General features: G+C 41.3%; 1 protein-coding gene across 1 annotated transcript; it reads left to right on the top strand.

The window, feature by feature from the left end:
- Nucleotides 1–827: 827 nt before the first annotated feature.
- On the top strand, nucleotides 828–5249 carry hrh2a (histamine receptor H2a). Its single transcript, XM_085248318.1, has 3 exons — nucleotides 828–2204; nucleotides 4469–4640; nucleotides 4997–5249. The coding sequence occupies exons 1-3, from the start codon at nucleotides 1184–1186 to the stop codon at nucleotides 5013–5015; spliced, it is 1212 nt and encodes a 403-aa protein (XP_085104444.1). The 5' UTR covers nucleotides 828–1183; the 3' UTR covers nucleotides 5016–5249.
- Nucleotides 5250–18564: the final 13315 nt, after the last annotated feature.

Raw genomic sequence — 18564 nt, forward strand, 5'->3', positions numbered from 1 at the left:
TTACAGAATCTTTTACACACTCTAGTTCTCTTTTTATATCCAGTCATATCAACAATTAGGCTGTGTATGAGACGCCCTTGATTTAAATATTTACCGATAACTGAAAGATATTTTTCAGATTGACTGTTTGTTTGAAAACAGGTTTGTAAAATGGAAGCATAAAAGAATACAGAGTGGCATACATGTAAAATATGATGATGCATGTAATGAATTAATTATGTGCAAGCTCACAATGAAATAATTAGCATCATGCATTATACATTTAAAACATTAGGTGTAAGACATGCATGCAACCATCTAAAGCTGCACAAAAGTGAAGCCATTGCTGGTGCTGTAGCATATGTAGCACTAATTTCAACCTTAAACAACATTTCAACAGGTTAATATGTGTCATTTTAAAGACACACTACTGAAGTTTTCAAAGAAGAAACAACAAACTCTCTGGCAAACAAAATCTGAATTTACAAGCAATTAAATGCTCCTTCACATGACCTCCTCAGTTCAAACAGGACAGGATCTTATCAGTGTAACCCAGTTTGTCCTAATATGACATCTACCATTTGTTTGACTAGCTGCCTTTGCTTTAATATTGCAGGCATTAAAGGGTTATTACAGTAGTAGTATATTAGCAGTTACATAACATAAATTACAGTTACAACCAATTTATAAGAAAGCCGCATCTTTTTGACGTGTGAGTGTAGAAGTGTGTCTGTGACTGTACGGCATAATGGCTTATTAATTGTACTTTTTGTCTTTTCCCACTAGGTGTCACTATATCCATATGAAATGGTGCTGAAGACAGAAAGATGAACCATGAACCACTGTTAATCAGCCTTGAAGACATAAAGCCGTTCAACAACCAACCAACAGCCAGTCGGATTTTTTTTTTTTTACTGTCATTAGTATGTATGGAAAATCTGTTCTTATCAGTCCATATGATACTTTTTAGGTTTTTCAACAACAGGAAACAATCAGTTACTACCTACATTGGAAATACAGGGAGAGCTGGAGATAAAAGAATTACATGTGGGTGGCCAAGATTTTAAGTGGCACTTAATCAATGAGAGTCCTTGAAGCAACCATCCTTCATCTGATTAAAATCTGACACAAAAACAGGACAATGGTTCACATAAAGCAGCGGTCATGATGTCGTCTGATTGACTCCAGTGAAGTAACAGCAATAATGTTGTCCAAAGTAATGCTGGCCTTCATCTTGATCCTTCTCATCCTCCTGACTGTCGCTGGTAATGTACTTGTGTGCCTGGCTGTCTGTGCCTCTCGACGTCTCCGCTGCCTCACTAACTGTTTCATTTTGTCGCTGGCTGTGACAGACCTGCTGCTCGGCCTCTTAGTCCTCCCTTTCTCTGCTCTCCTACAGCTAAATGAAGAGTGGCCACTTGGCGCAGTCTTCTGCAACTTCTATATCTCCATGGATGTTATGTTGTGCACTGCCTCCATCCTCACCCTTCTGGCAATCAGTGTCGATCGCTACCTGGCAGTGACCATGCCTCTGAGATATGCATCACTGGTGTTACCGTGGAGAGTTGCTGTAGCCATGGCGAGTGTCTGGACTGTGTCTCTGGCCGTGTCTTTCTTGCCCATCCAAATGGGATGGAACACCGTTAACGGGACAGTGCAGAACCACGGGCCTTGGGCTTCGGAGGGGAAATGTCGTTTTGAACTGAACAGACCGTATGTGCTTACTGACTCTCTCCTCACCTTCTACCTGCCTCTGGTGGCTATGTGCTGGACCTACCTCAGAATACTTCGCATTGCACGTGCACAGGCCAAGCGCATTGTCAGTGAACGGCCCACTTGCATCACCAGCTACAACTGCAGGAGCAATTCTTCCACTACCACCACTGTGATTTCCAGCATTACAGTTGTGGCACTGCGGGAGCACAAAGCCACAGTGACACTGGCAGCAGTGATTGGGGCTTTTGTGGTGTGCTGGTTACCTTATTTCATCCTATTCACAGTGCTGGGCTTACAGGAGCATCCAGACCCTGGCACAGTGCCAGAATATTCCATTGTGCTGTGGCTAGGCTATGCCAACTCAGCCCTAAATCCAATCCTCTACGGAGCCCTCAACAGGGACTTCAGGTCAGCCTATACCCATCTACTGAGATGCCGATGCCCTATGTACAGCAGGTGGAGGAGCCAGCAGATATCCCCTTCTGTATCAGCAGGTAAAGCTGTTCAAAGTAAGTAAAAGTAACATTTGTACTTTTATAGCTGTTTTCCAGATTAATATCACAAACTACTACAAGATACTAAAAGCACTTGTAAAAGTGGAAAGTGAATCTAGTGTTTCTATTAGCCCATGCATAAATTTATCAGGGGCACAAACAAAGATTTCTATTTTCTCCTCATTATGTTAGAGAAAAAGTTGGCCGTCAGCCATCCAACACCTGTACAAGATCTGTAATGTAGAAACATATGGGGCTTAAAAAGAATATACAGCTTAATGACATCTGTGCAGCAGTGGTAAGAAATATCCTTAAAAATGCATGCATCACCATGTTCTGAAGAGGGAACTGATATAACAGAAATGGTAAAGGCCCCCAAAATCAAACCTTGTGGCACACCATGGATAGAGAACTGGAAGAAGACCAAAGGATCATCCAAACAGATATGAAAAGAACCACTACAAAGTAGAACCTGATACACCCACCCAGTATCCCAGTCTATAGAGCATAATGTGAGGTTCAGCAGTATCAAAGGAAGAGGTTAGGCTCAGTGGGTGAGCAAAGAACAACAATTTTGAGATTGGTCTTAAAAGTGCTAAGAAGAGAAAGATTAAGCTTTAAAAAAATAATTTTTTTAAAAAAAAATATGTGACTAAATAAGCAGGGACTTGCTCGGCCATCACTGAAGTTCGATTACAGTAGGCACATAGGAACCAATACTAGTAAATGAAACATTTTTGAGTTGCAGGTAAAATATCAAGAGAACAGGAGGATGATGTCAATAACTCAATTAATTTCAACAGATAAAGAAAAGAAATAGGTAAAAATCTTCAAATAACAGGCTCAGCTGGGGCAGGAACAGACAGTGAAGATGCTGAATTATTATTATTTCTCACATTTCTGTTTTTTGTTTTTTTTTTCCTGCAGAGAAAGTATGAACATTTTCATAATTGATTTTTGAAATATTTGTGACAGCAGGTGGAGCAGGAGTAACAATATCACAATGTCAAATAAAACCCTAGGACTACCTTTGGTCTTTGAAACTAGGTTTGAAAAGCAAGCAGCCATTGTATTTCTTCTGAAGTTTTAAAACAAACTAAAAGATTATTTAAATGAAAGCGATGAATGGGTAAACAAGTTCAACTTTTTGACGAGAACACCTTAAACCATAAATAAATTATGCAAGGAGAAGAGTACGTCCTCATTTTTAACAGGACATACTTTATCTAAACTGATAAGACAATGACTAATATAACATATATTAAAGGATTAACATTGTTATTAGGGGATAAGAATAAATTGAAAGCATAAAAAAATATCAGCAGAAAAACAATTTGAAATTTGAGACCTGAGTGGGGAGAAAGGCACAAATACTTTTTAAAAAGAATACAGTGATGATCAGAAATAAAAATGTTCCTAAAACAAATCCAAACAACATTTAAACTCAAAGTACAAACAAGCTCCAGTCTGTGTCCTCTGGTATGCGTGGGGCCATAAGCATGCTGGTAACTCGTGATGCTGATAAAAGCTCTGGCAAAGACGTCAGAGTTGTCATTAATTTGTATGTTAAAATCCCCAGTTGTAACCAATCTGGAAAACTTCATGGAGCATGGTATACCACAGCACAATAAAAAGGACCCTTCTTCATGACTTTAATCAGCTGCTTCAAAAAATATCCAACATTCTCTGAACAACATTAGAACCATTTTCAGACTGCAGCGAGACCTCCTCCTCATTCGCTGTTGGCTAATGAGGGTGTAATCACCCGGGCAAACTCTGATGAGGGACAAATATTTGAGTCACACTGCCAGGTTTAAGTAAGGAATAAAAAAATCAGTTTCTTGGAGAGTACAAAATCAATAAAGCTGAGTTGGCTGGCATGGTGGTGAAAAGGTTAGCACTTACAGCAAGAAGGTTTCTGGTGTCTGGTTTCCGTGTGGACTTTGCATCTTCCCTTTACCTGAGTGCGTTTCCTTCAGGTATTTCAACTTAACCACAGTTCAAATACATGCATTTTAGGTTAATTTGTTTTTCTAATTTGGCCATGACAAAAATGGCCACGGATGTGAGGTAGATAATGTGTTTAAAGCAACAGAATAAAACCTTGTATGAATATATGGTTAAATGTGGCTTGTAGCCTAAAGTCAGTAAGACTACAAATGCACCAGTCCAGTTTTTGGTTTCTGACTGTTTTGTATAAGACAGCAAACATTATAGTGTCAATACATTTTACAGTATATCCTTATCCCCAGTTTCCATCTTACCTTGAATTTCCTCAGCCAGAGACCAGCTTACAGAGGTAACGCTGCTGTGCGGCCACACCCCTGCCACCTGCAGAGCAGGTCTAACACATCAAAACGTCATGCTTCAAGAAATGAACAGCAGGACAGCCACAACATCTATCCAATTTGCAAATGGCACTGCTACCACAGATGTCAGTGGTGATGGAAGGTAAATTATTATTCAGGCTATTGTTACATTATGCTTCATAAACATGAATACAGAATGCTGCAGATGAGTTTGTGTCAGCACTGGTGTTATTGCCTGCACAGTCATGACTCAAACCTCATCATATATAAATTGAGTACTTAAAAAAAAAAAATCATGCTTTGCATCCAGACTGGAGTGACAATGCTGCAGCACCAACATTCAGATGAATGTGATGCTATGAAAAAAGCTCTATATGATACCCTGCTTTCAGTATGTCATTGCACTAAATCATATAATGTGTTTCTGTCATACTCTGAAAAATAAAATCTTCTCACTCACACAAATGCACATATATGTCTTTCTTCATTTCTTTTCAGTGAACCCAGGTTGTGCTGAGCTTGTGCTTGTGAGGTGGATGGTGTGCTTACAAAACAACCCAGAACAGGAATCCATCAGGTCGATGACAAAAGGGCAACAAACAGACAAAAGATAGACAAAGATGTACAACCCCCTCTATTTGGAAGCATCCAGTATCACAGTAGAAACATCCATAGTACATCATGTAAGTAGAAATACATTCTGACATCCCTATAGCCCCCACAAACCAGTCCAGCTGAGAACAAACGAGCTGTAATACACACATCTTAGCTGTGTCATCCGCAGCATATCGGGCCATATTGCCATATGCTTATTAGGCTGAGAAATTTGCTTCCAGAATAAAGGAGTTACATTATCCAGTTTCACATCCTGTTATCATTTCTTTCTATGCATTTTGTGACTATCATTGACTTAATTGTTCATTTTATGTGCATGAGCTCAAAGTCTGACTCAGTTACAACAACAAAGGACAAAATCTGCGCCCATATTGCCGACAAGAGCACAGAGCTCTGTAGCAACAAGCACACATACGAGTGTGCGCAGACACACAGTCCATCAAATCTACATTAAAGCACATAATCATTCGAACATGTTTGCCATCCAGTAATTACTTTAACCAGATTCTACAAGTTCTCTTTTAGTTTATTACATAATTTTATTGTTGTGATTTTGGGTCAGCTGTCTGATCTGTACATTAATACTGCAGTATTCTTTTTGTGCATACAGCTATTTCCTCCACAGGACCCGTCCTACCTCCTGAAACTTTTATGTGTAGCCCCGTATGTATGTATACATTACCAACGGTGAGTGAATAGACGAGCAAACCTTTGCTCCTTTTCATTTGTGTCTTTATGAATACAAAGATAAGGATCTCTGCAACTCTACGCCTCATCGGTAAGAATCAACTGCACACGCACAGCCAGCTCAGTCCACCCAGGACCAAACAAATGATGCTGCTTCTACTTGGACGGAACTAAAACTGAACTTGTTTAACACAATTAGTTGACTGCAGCCAACTGTCACTCAGGGCAACATATGGCCCTAAAATGCTCTTAATCAGACTAACTGTGGATAGTAATGAAGCACAGCAGGACCCAGTGAAGACCAGCCAATTAACTTGTTGTTCATCAATTTTATGAAGGACTGGATATTTTATATCCTGACACAAGAGTGCACTCCAGTGGGAATACAAAATACCACGTCTTCAGAATGGGGAAAAAAAGGAAGAATTGGTGTTAAATTAAAAATGTTCAATAAAATGAGATAACGGAAGGGAGAAGGTGACAAATAGACTCTCGTTACACTTATTTATGTGTTGATAAATATGTGACCTTTCAATGTGTAGCATGTGAAATAATGTTATGTGTAGATTTTAAAGAATGGAGCCCCCTCCATATATTGTTTTACCGTTTATCATTTTGTGGTACAGAGCTGGTAAGTGTAAGCATCGAATCATACTGTAAATGTAACTATGGACTGAATAAATGGCATGCACTGTTCCTCAAAAAGCAAACATACCAATAAAGAGCAGCTCAAATAAAAAATATGATACATACCACCGTTTTTGGAGACAATACAGGCCGTTAAGCATGAACAGATCTTATCTTGTGGGATGATGCAGAAAACGTGTGTGTATGGTAAGGAACACAAGCACATTGGAAACAATTCATCACAGCTGTCAGCAAACATCGCTTCAAACTGTTGCCACATTAACACTTAACCTTCTCCATTCTTCAAGCTATTTCCTTTGAGGAATGACTCAGAAGTGTATACTAATATATATACATGCATGTTAGGTTGTAGCTGGAAACAACTGATTTTACAATCCAGTTCGCCACATGGAAACACTTATTTGGTTTATAGCTAGGAGAGTCATTTCTTCAATTCAACTCTAGAGAAATAACGGATTAGTTTTGATTGTTTCAAGTCTGTCTTACTCAATGCTGAACAGATCTCATACGTATTTCATTCTTCATGTCTTCTAGCAAGGCATTGCTTTCACGCGTGACTATGTAAAATATGAAGATCAAAAAGAGCCTTTGTTCAGCTGCAGACATTTATGCCAAACATAACTTAAGGAATTTATAGCAAATGTAAGCTTGGAAATACTAGACTTGGATGTTTTTCAGGAAAGGCTCTCTCCTCTTAGATGGGGCTTTTTGACAAGCAACGAAATTTTAAGAACAACTTAAAATCGTTTGAGAGGGGAGTTCTGACAGCAAGATGACATTTGGAGTCAGTCGAGTAAAAGTGCAAATTACTACGTGTTGATATGTTCTTATATAAAATTGATGGGATATCATTGATCAGCTGGCAGCTGCGCGGACAATGTCTCAATAAAAAGTGATACTGGTACAGAACATGACATATTTAGCTCAGGCTAAACACCTGACCTGAGAGCAATTAAGTGCTTTACCTCAAGCTGTCAGGCTAACATTGTGCATCTTCTCATATGCAGTAAACAACAAACCCACAGAAAAAACTTTTCTCAAAAAACTTGAGATCCAAGTTTAACCGGTCACATACTTCGTATTTACAGTTATGTTTAAAAAAAAAAAAAGAAGGAGGTAATTATAAGCCTTTACATATCAGGACAAACATTTTTTTTAAGTTAATGTAGCTTCAGATGAACAACACATGACAAATTACATGGTGTAATTATGTATTTAAGAAAACCTACACCAAAATGCAGACGCAGAAGTTCACTTTTACTGCTTCTACTGGAATTCGGAGGTTAACCAGCAACCAGGTGCTGATACTCAAAAGGATTTGATTAAGTGAGACCCTCTATAAAAGCAGACATGTTAACAGTTTGCTGCTTCTCGAGCATTCAGGTGTGTGTTAACACAATGCTGGTTATCAATCTGGAAAGGATTATATAGAAATCTCCCAAAAATGTAAAGTCCATAACTGTAGAATGAGAGAGGATATTTACAAGTGAAAAATCATTCAAAACAGCTGTCTTCAGTCTTCCCAGGCGTGGACGTCCCAGCAAATTCACCCCCTTGTCAGACCGTGCAATGCTCAGAGAAAATGCAAAAAACACAAGAACTACATTTCAGACTCTACACAGTTGGCATATTAAATGTTAAATTTCATAACAGTATCATTAGAAAAATATAGTTGTTTTTTTTTTTAATTTTTTTAGAAGAGTTGCCAAGAGAAAGCTCATTTTCTCTAAAAGTAGAAGTTGGCATAGCTGCATCTGAGCAAACCACAACACTTCAGGAACAATTTCCTTCTGACACATGAAGCCAAGGTGAAGATGTTTGGCCATAATTACAATGCCACATTTGGTCAAAACCAAACATCCCTTCAGCACAAACACCTCGTACTAACTGTCAAGCACAGCGGTGAAGGGGTAGTGATTTGGACATGTTTGGCAGCCACAGGACCTGAACACCTTGCAGTCACCGAGTCAACCATGAAATCCTTTGTATATCAAAGTAGTCAAATGTGAGGTCACCTCTCTGACAGCAAACACTATTGAATCACAGTGTAATTAGTTTTTCAGAGATTGCTGTTGCATTTTGGCTTAGTTTTTGCAGAATAACTAATGACAGTGTAATATGTCATGGGTTGTTGTTCATCTGAATCTGTTATTATCTAAAAGAACAGATTTTGTTTATGATTTTCTAATATGTAATACCTTAGAATAGAAAGAGGTTGTGCTTTCATTTCACCACAACTGTATTTGTTGCATAATATTTGTTTTTTTTTAGAGCTGCAGGTTAGAGAGGCTTGTTAAGCAGAGCAGATGTGACCATACCTGTGGCCATCTTTTACCTGACAGTTTGCAGCTTTAAACACACATTACTATCAGATGTATATTATCAGCGTGGCTCTGCAAAATAAATGAATACAAAACTAAATAAAGAAGAAGAAGGAATTTTAAATTGAGAAAGAAACTTTACATTGTGAGAAAGAAAAAGAATAACGTCGGGCTTCCACAGTTCAAAACACTAAAGTTGGTTAATATCAGAGAGAAAATTGATTCTGTTTTTTTCTTCTCCCTCTAGAGTCCCTCTATTCCTACATAAAAATCATGTGTCCCTTGGTAATTCTGGTCACTTGCTGCTCTTCTCCATCGCTGTGACCACTGACAGCTCAAACCACATGAAAACCATTCATCATGGCTCCTTTAACATTAGATTAATGTGGTGAAAACGGAACACATAAACTCTCTTTCTGTCACTCTAACACACACGCACACACAGACAAAAATACAGTACACACACTCAACTAGCCCTATATAAGCTATCAATCATAGATATTGTCATTATTCAAGTCTGTCATCGACAAGCCCCTTTCCTTCTCCCTCTCCCTCAGTCTGTCTTTCTCGCACTCCCCTTTTCTTTCTCTCTGTTCTCCTATCTTGCAAACACACACACACACACACACACACAGACAGAGGAGAAGAGAGAGAATCATGAATCATAAATCTTATGAATGCCATCTTAAGACTGCTCAGCGCTATGAGAAAGAGAGATGATTGATAGACGTGAGTGAGTGTGGCGAAAGGAAAGAAGACGGACAGAAGGTTGCAACCGGTAACACCGAGGTCAGAGACTGCAGTTCAGGGGTCAGATGTATCAGAGCAGGCGCAATATGGCTGAGAAGGAAGGAGAAAATGGGAGGATGAGGAAAAGGAAGGGAGGGAGTAAATGGTTGAAGGGGAAGAGAGGGAGAGAGAGAGAGAGAGAAGAGGGAGGGAGGGCGAGAGTATGGGGGATGCTGCCACAGTGAGGCTAAAGCCATAACTCATCTTTTATTAAAAATAATGAAAAAAACTTAATGAGTTAATAATATCTGGAGAAAGAGATAGGGAGTGAGAGAGAGATGGAGGAAGGGACAGGAGGACAGAGAAAAGGAAGGAAAAGAAGAAAGGAAATGAGGAGGGAGCTCAGATGGAAAAGAGAACGGGGTCAGTGCGAGTCTCTTTTCACTCTCTGGTCATTTATTCCACTTTTCAAAGTTCACTCAAGATTCATTAGACGAACAGGGACAATCACGGGGATCCCTCTCATTCTGCAGACCTAAATCCCAAAGCCTGCTTGGTAATTAAAGGCACTTAACAACCAATTAACAGTGATGAGCTAAATTAGCAGGATGTTGTCTCCTTTGACTAGGCTACTGCATTATCAGTGTATTGAAAGAGCGATGAACAAACCTCAGTGGCCCGCGTTTGCATGTAGGCAAATGACGGATTAATTACTATTAAAACATCAGCATCTTAATGAGCTTGGAAACAATTAGAGAGGTCGTTAGTGTGTGGAGAACGGCTGAGAACAGAAGAAGGGCGGGCGTGCACAAACAGGAGAGAAATCTTCATTGGGAAGCAATACTGATTAAATGGACGTACGGTCGCACTCATCGCCCAATATCCACGGACTTATTAAATACATGACATCACCATTTGTCTTTTCTACCATCAAGCTACTTTTCTCCTGCCATTATCTTTCCCGCTTCTTCTCAGGCTTCCCCAACTCTGCCTTCGTTTCATCTCTCATAAAAAGCCTTTTTCTTGCTCTTCCATTGCTTTCTCCACTTTCTGCTTTTTAACTCCCATTTCTTCCTTCCCTCCTTCATGCTTGGGGGGCACAGTCCTGTGAAGGAATTTAATATGCAACTTTTATATGAGAAACCAATCGCATACGTCTGGGTCTATTGGGCTCGCAATCTATCGGCCCGGACGGCTAATGCAATAGAGGGAGCCTGGGCTATTTATCACACAGGGAGCTATCTTTTCCTCTCTCTCTCCCACTCTGCCCTCGCTCTCTCTGTCTTTATTCAAGCCCAGATTCCTGGCTGCCACTAAATCAGGCCAACTATGAGCTATGGCTGCCCAGAGGGCATCTCCTCTTTTATAGGAGGATTTGGATTTTGTATCTACTGGTTCCTCAGTGGTCGTTGAGACTGTGCAAACGGAAGCTATAAACATTCAACAAACAAAGGCAACAACTTAAATGTTTCTCCATCCCTGCTGTAATGATCGTGAACGTGCGAAGATATATGGAAGGAGGAGGATGCATAAGGCTGATGAATAAGATATCAAGGACATTTACACTGATGCTGCAAAGATTTGTTTCCGTGCATGTCCTCAGACAAAGAGGGAGAAACGCATGCGAAGATTACACATACACAGACATGTACACATTCTGTGCTGTTAGGATAATGCGACATAATTCACACATTATTGCTGTTACTAGTCACACACAGCAGCGGCGCGACGTCAAAAGTTTCCTGCTGAAAAACAAAAGTGACAGTGTGCAGAGGACGCTGCCCACCTGCAGCAATTAAAATGCCTCCAAAAACCAAATTCATTTCAACAAATTAGCCACATTACTGGCCACTGTGTAATCGCTGATGGCAATTAATAAGAAATTAGTCACAATCAGCCCTATATTAACATCTCACCCAGGGGCCGCGGCTGGAAATTAATAACCGGAGATTCATCTCTCTTACTGTCTCTTTTGGCTCTCTCTCTCTCTCTCTCACACACACACACACACACATGCACACACACCTACGCCCACCTATATTGTTCACGAATCACCTCTAAGACTGATTTTTTTCTATGCGGATTGTCTCATATGATCCACAATCTGCTCATGTCAGCTAGCCAGCTTCCTCTTTACCGGGGTGTGAAAACCCCCTGAAAGACACAAGTGTGAGCATGTGCATGTGTATTTTCTCACCGGTACAGTCAACACATGCGCTCTTAACAGTTTGTGGACATACATTACATAGAGATACTGTATGTCTGTGTGGTGTGTACTGTGCATGTGTGTGAGTCAGGTGCTACATAAAATGGGGGTGGGGGCATGGTGTTTGTGTGTTGGGGGGTGAACTGAGCCCGCCTCTAGGGGTCCTCACACCAATCAGCACAGCGCACCAAGAATCAATTAACACCAGTGGGAGGGGGCAGAGGCTATGGCACCACGCACACTTAGATACACACGTACGCATGGTGTCCGCACGCACTCTGCCCACACACATGGTACTGTCTGAGGAAATATCCATCAGATCACACGCTGCACAATGTGCCAGTGCGTGTGTGTCTTTGAGCGTGCGTGTCCCTATCCCAGTGTGCTCCGGGCTCTCATGGTGTGAGGTTGGGGAACAGATTGGGGGTCAGCAGGGGGGTCAGGCCAGGGTCACCCCCGTCTGAGCAGTGTGTGTGCGAGCGTGCATGTGTGTGTGTCAGTGTGGCCCGATCTGAGTGTGCGGACTGAAGCCTGACCACCACTTCCAGGGCTCACTGGCAGGCAGAAGTGAATAAGATTGATGGTGTTGATTCATACGACAAATTCATTGCTCCCTCTGAATCCATGGAGGATAAATACATCCACAGAAATTATGAAGCAAGGGACCAAAATGAGCATCTCACATTTCATATTCCTCTTTCACTCTTTCTCTTTGTTTGTCCCCCTCTCTCTTTCCCTCTTTGTCTCTCTCTCCGGTGTGGGGACAGCTGCTGGCTACATGAAAACCATTCATCATTGCATCTTTACTATAAAATTATTGACAGAGAGGAGGCTGAGGAGCTATATTGGCCAGCTTTTACAAGGTTGGACAAAGAGAAAAGTCACCTGTGAAAACATAATGAGATCTACGAAGCAAAAAACAAAAGGCAAATGTTTGTGGGTTGCTGCAGATGTCTATAGCTAAAAAGTCGAGCGAAAGCTTTTTCCACCACAACAGACGAAACAGAGTGGGCAAATAAAGTGATCAAAGGTGTCTACCATTTGCCCATGAACGTTCCACTTCGAAACCCCACCTCTTTCCTCTTCCTCTCACTCTACACATTGCCATCTCCATCTGTTAGCCCATTGCACTCATGCATCCACTACCCCCCTCTCATTCGTTTCCTCTCCTCCTATGCTCCTCTCTGGCCTTCCTACCCTCGGGGAGGTAAGGTGATCTCCCTGTGCTGGTGTAAGTGACTGGTATTAGTCTCCTTCTCTGTCTGTCTGTTTGATCCCAGTACTAATGACTCCACAGGGACTGGGGTCTGATAATGGGAAATCAATATAGAGAATAGTGCTCCGGAGTGGCCTCACTTAGCTCTCGCTCTTTCACGCCTCACAGCAAAGTGCCTCTGTGTATCCTTGTGTGTGTGTGTGTGTGTGTGTGTGTGTGTGTGTGTGTGTGTGTGTGTGTGTGTGTGTGTGTGTGTGTGTGAGAGAGAGCGTGCAGAGGACTGTAGTAGTGTCAATATGTGCATGTGTGTTGAGGAAATCTGTATTTAAATATAGACCTATTTCCTAAAACAGACACATGCGCAGAGCATATAAAAGATTTCGTACTAGTGCTGCGTTTTTAATTCAAATGAAAGATTCCCTGGACTGCACAACTTCTGCGGCCTCTGCAATATTCTCATTTCACGTTGGATCAAAACTCAAATTTTTAGACTCATTCAGCAGGGAAACGCTGTATATATCTGAGTGTGTGTGTCTAATCGGTCACACTACGCCTAGGGCAAGACAGGTGGGGCTGGTGGCATGAGGCTGGTGTCCCCCCCACCCCACCCCCAGCCCCCACCCTGAGGGGCCAGAAGGCCCAGCAAAGCAGGGTGCTGGAGTAGCTGCCTCTGCCAGGTACCAGAGCTCTATGGCTGGTGGCAGCTGGTCCTCTGTCCCTCCCTCCTCTGCTCCCCTGCATGAGTGCCCCGCGGGCAGGCAACAGGAGGGGTGAGGAGGTCAAGAGGCATGAGAGAACGGGTGGAACAGCGGCGACATGCAGCATAATCGGCTTTTATGAAGTGGAGAGAACACAGACAGAGGGAGACGGGAAACACTGCACTGACACAATGCAGCTGACTACAAGCAGTAATGAATTAACACATTAGTGCCACGACCAGGGGCGTTCAAGAGCACTCAGCTGCTCTTAAGCACAAGCCCACCCTGGCACGCTCTCTCTCAGACATGCACACATAAATCAGTCATTATAGATAAAAAAAAAAAAAACCCACACACTCACTTATTAATTGCATCAGTCATTTTGTCAATGGCAGATCCCTTTGAAAGCTATTGAGTGTGATGAGAGACTTAAAAGCAGGGAAACGTTTACTTAGCCTTCAGCTCACATCTAACAGGTCAACTTCCAAACGTACAGCTAGATACACACGCACACACGCGCACACAAAGAAAAGAGTATACTTTGAGAATCCTCTTGTTCAAACTCAAGCCATGTGTCCAATTATCATCAGCCCCCCGGACTAATGCCTTAACTCTTTCTCTCACATCTAAGTCTTAGCCATCCACCCATCCTGGGTTTTTTTTGCTCTTGTCCATCCCTAAAATCCATGTCTGTGCGGTTACTTACTTCCCTTTCTCACTCTTTTCCTCCCCCTCCCTCCGACTCTCCCTCCCTGACTTTTAACCAGCGTGAAGAGGCAGCCATGCATTCAACCATCAGACAGGCTAACATGGTCTACACACACACACACACACACACACACACACACACACACACACACACACACACACACACACAAAACCAAAGCACATTGTTTTTTGAGTTTAGCAAAAAAAATGCAACATTCACTGAAACAAATACCATCCCTATACATAAATAAATAAATAAATAATAAACTTGTGTCTTATCTAAACACAGGAAGATCTACCACTACGTTTTTATAATCAGCCCCTACAACATTTAAAAGGCAAAAGGTGTGCTATCATCTGTCTTTTAGGGAAATATAAAATAGATTCCCTCCAATAAAATGAACCTTTTGGGATTATAACCTTCATATTTGGTCATTAAAACCCTTTAATATCTACCAGGCCATATAACTGACATTTACGGTGACATTTTACATGGTTTATCTGCTTTTTAAGTGTCTTGCAGATAAGAGTGTCCACACAGGAGCACAGAGCAGTGTTCCTGTGACAGCCCAGGGATGAGGATGGTCCTGTCTGTGTCCCTGATGGGGGATCCCATTGCTCTCTTCTCATCCAACAATCCCACTGAGCATGTCAATATGAAACACTATCTCCCCCCACACTGGGGCCATGCAATCCCCCCCCCCCCCCCCCCCCCCCCCCCCCCCGTTACAGACAAGACGGGCTTATGCTGCATCTGTGAGGGGGGGACTCATGGCGTGGGTATGGAGAAAAGTGTAAATTAGACTAAATCAAGTCTCCCAACAGTAAAACACATTTTCACTATATTGCGCTCAATGTAAGCGTGATTTACTACACGACTTCTGGTGTATGTGCGCAGAGGAGAAAAAAAAGCGGGCCGTAAAGCTTTGTTTACCCAACTTTAGAAAAATCCACAGCCTTGTAAATGTTGTCAGATGGCCAATGCCAGTGTCTTTCAGCTTAATACCACCTATATTAAATAGTTTAAATATTTCATAAGGGCGGTTTTTAGAGCGAGGGAGGGGAAATCGTTAGCTGCGGTAAAGTTTCATTAACTGGTCCCCATTTCGCTGCGAGGCAAACTCATCTCCTCTTATTGTAATAAAACAATCTCTCTCTTTCTCTGGGTTCTGCTCTCCACTCATCTCCCTCTCTCTCCCTCTCGCCTCTCTCCTTCTCTTTTACATCATAATAATACACTACATCCCCTTTAAATGCACTATTACTTACCGCTGCCTTTTCATATTGTAACATCACGGGCACTTTAGCGACAATATAAAAGCGTGTCATTCATTATTCAGAAGCAGCCGGCCTCGTCCCCCTTTTAAAAAGTCAGGCGCGCTGCTGAAATTGATAACGGCGAAGAGACGCGCAATAAAAACGCAGCCCCCGGGTACCGAGCTGCAGCCCAGACCCCCGATTATGCAGATCAAGTGGTAATTTCTCAAACAAATCGCACTCTTTCACTCTTTTGTTGTCGTTTCTTTTTGGACTTTTGGAATCAGGGTGTCAGCTTTATATTGCCTGTGGAAAAAAAACGAGGATTGATGTGCATCTTAATTGTACCGGCGGTAGGTTTTTCCGAAACAGTGCCTAAATATTTTGGTCTAAACGAGATCACCTTAAGGCTGCTTTTGAAATGGACCCTCAGCATCTTTTTTTAAACTTATATTTTTTTTTCTTGCTGTATCCACGACCCAATGAAAAAGTCCGGCACTTTTTTTTATCCAGCATTCACGCGATCAATGAATTTACAAACCTGGCAGAATGCAAGCTGGGGTTTCTCCTGGGCTGTTTTTGGACAACCCGTGCCATCGTGGAATCCCGGAAGGTCAGGGATAACGTGTCATAATCAATCATAATCACTGGATTACACCAGATTACTAACACCCAGCATCTGCAACGAGTGCTCCGTGCGGACTGGTGGGACTACATTCACTCTGTGCAGGAGTCAGGATAAATACAATAATTATTCATTTTCTTGAAACAGCTATTCAGCAGTTATTGCCATGTAGGTGTGACTCATCCTATTAAAAAAAAAGTGTCCGTGCAATTAAAAGAAGCTGAATGTGTGTTGTGTTCTGTTCACAACTCCGTCATAAGGGAATAATCTTTGCAAATGTCATCAAGAGAAGAAACATAAAAATGTCTGAAATGATGACAGCTATAACAGACCAATTCTCCCCCATCAAAAGCCACCGGTGAGCTCACATATGGCAGGGCGAACCAGCCAACACTCTGTCCATATTGCCAAACAATCACCCCGGGCCTTGTCCCATCGCATATTGCTTCATAAGACTTTATTGTAAAGGGCGAGATATGGGTTCTTTAAAAAAACAAAACACACACACACACATATATGTGTGTGTATATATATATATATATATATATATATATATATATATATATATATGCTCCTTTTTTGCATTTGATTTTGTATCACAAGCTGGAATTTAACTATTTAAATGTATTTAATCCGAAGATTTTCCCAGGTCTTAAAGTGGACTACAAAATATGAATTGAGTCGTTTCTTAAATAATTATTGATGATTTAAAAACAACAATAGACTGACGATAGTAGCAAAAATTGCGCACGAAAACACAAGAAAACAACAGAATCCATATAATGTTAAATAAAGTGTTTAAATAAATTAATTCGGCAATTAAAGCGCAGCAGTTCCAAACCAATCACGGATTAAATACATGAACAAAAGCCAACGAATATAAACCACCTTGTCAATAAATGAGTATGTTGGGTAGCTACTAGTTTGTTAAAGTCCTGTAATGTGATAGCCTAAAAAGCCACCTGCCGCATCCCAACCCCACGCACATTTGTCTGTCCGTGAGACAAGTTAGTGAAAATGTGATTACCCGGTCACTTTGGGCGCCTGTTACATTGAATCTGAGCGGTTAGCAGCTTCCAGAGTCCGGACACTTTATCTGAAGTAGCCCGTGGCTTTCCCTTGTCAGGTCATTTAATGTGGCACTGGCTACCAGGAACAAATAAGGCCGTGTATTGCTTTGCCAAGCTCAATAGGTGCTGGTGATTCTGCCAACGTTCAATAAGGCTGCTGTCGTTTTTTTGTTTTAAAGAGCTACATGATGGGTGTCATGTCATGAATTGGATGTGCGTAATTACGCACTGGAGTGCTATTATCATGGATTTGGGGTGTTTATTTGCCTCTCGTAAGCTGATATTACTTCCCACATTTAATAGAAACGTTCAACCAGAGCATGAAGTAAATGTTTAGAAATTATTTGTAAGTAACGTCACACCTAAACATCCAGAAAATGTGATCACACTCTCTCTGTACTCGGCAATAATGTGGTAAGATTAAAATTTTAAGTGTGACACTTCACGGACACCGAATTTCGTTTTACTGGTTTAAATTTAAAAGTCCGACATTTTACCCACCTGACAGAGTACAAAGGAATATTAAAAAATGCAAATTGTAACAACTAACTCTTTGTATTTGATTATATGGTGCGGACGAAGTGAAGGATTTAAATATAAACTGGGAATGTATCTTCTTCCTTTTTGGTGAGTTCTTTATAAGGTGAAGAATATTTGTAGGGGATTATATCACCAAGTTTTTTTTCTAACAGCTTTCAGCCAGTTTTCGTGTGAACTTATTATTCTTGCACATTCCACATGTGTCAAGAAATGACAGCAGCAGTATGAGGACAAATGATTCGCACTTTGCGTCTAGCCTGAAAAGTGGAAACGGGCAGAATTTTCAGTTCGTCAGACTTCAGGGTATGCAAAAAGTTTTTCCTTTATTTACTACAAAACTTGAAAAAAGTGATTTTTCAGGATGTATTTCTGGATACGAGCAGAACATTGACAGGTAAATGACAAACAGCAGAGAACATTGGTCCTTCCCCCCGGGTCCGATTTTTTCGATATTCCATTTACATTTTCATAGAGTTATTGCTTGCTCCCTGCTCTCTATTAGAATTACAAGAAACGCCAAATGAAATACTGACTCACTCAGACAACATCAAGATGCCATATCTTACCATATATATAACACGCTGACGCCCGTGGTTATGTGAAATCTTGATTATTGTGCCAAATCGTTGGCCTACCCCCACTTACATTCAATCAGTCATTCCAGTGCCAGCCAATGAAAGGTGGAGAGGGATGGAGGAGGACGGAGCTGCTAGACGGAGCGTTTTGATGCGCTGAGAGGAGGACAG

Source organism: Mchenga conophoros, linkage group LG2 (genome assembly GCF_057382185.1).
Source record: "Mchenga conophoros isolate Kocher_MC1m ecotype Shallow Benthic linkage group LG2, M_conophoros_male_GT1.1, whole genome shotgun sequence".
Taxonomy (NCBI): domain Eukaryota; kingdom Metazoa; phylum Chordata; class Actinopteri; order Cichliformes; family Cichlidae; genus Mchenga; species Mchenga conophoros.

Coding starts and splice junctions, on each gene's coding strand:
- hrh2a (XM_085248318.1), top strand. CDS start 1,184: ATGTTGTCCAAAGTAATGCTGGCCTTCATCTTGATCCTTCTCATCCTC. Junction 2,205..4,468: donor AGCAGGTAAAGCTGTTCAAA/GTAAGTAAAAGT, acceptor GAATTTCCTCAG/CCAGAGACCAGCTTACAGAG.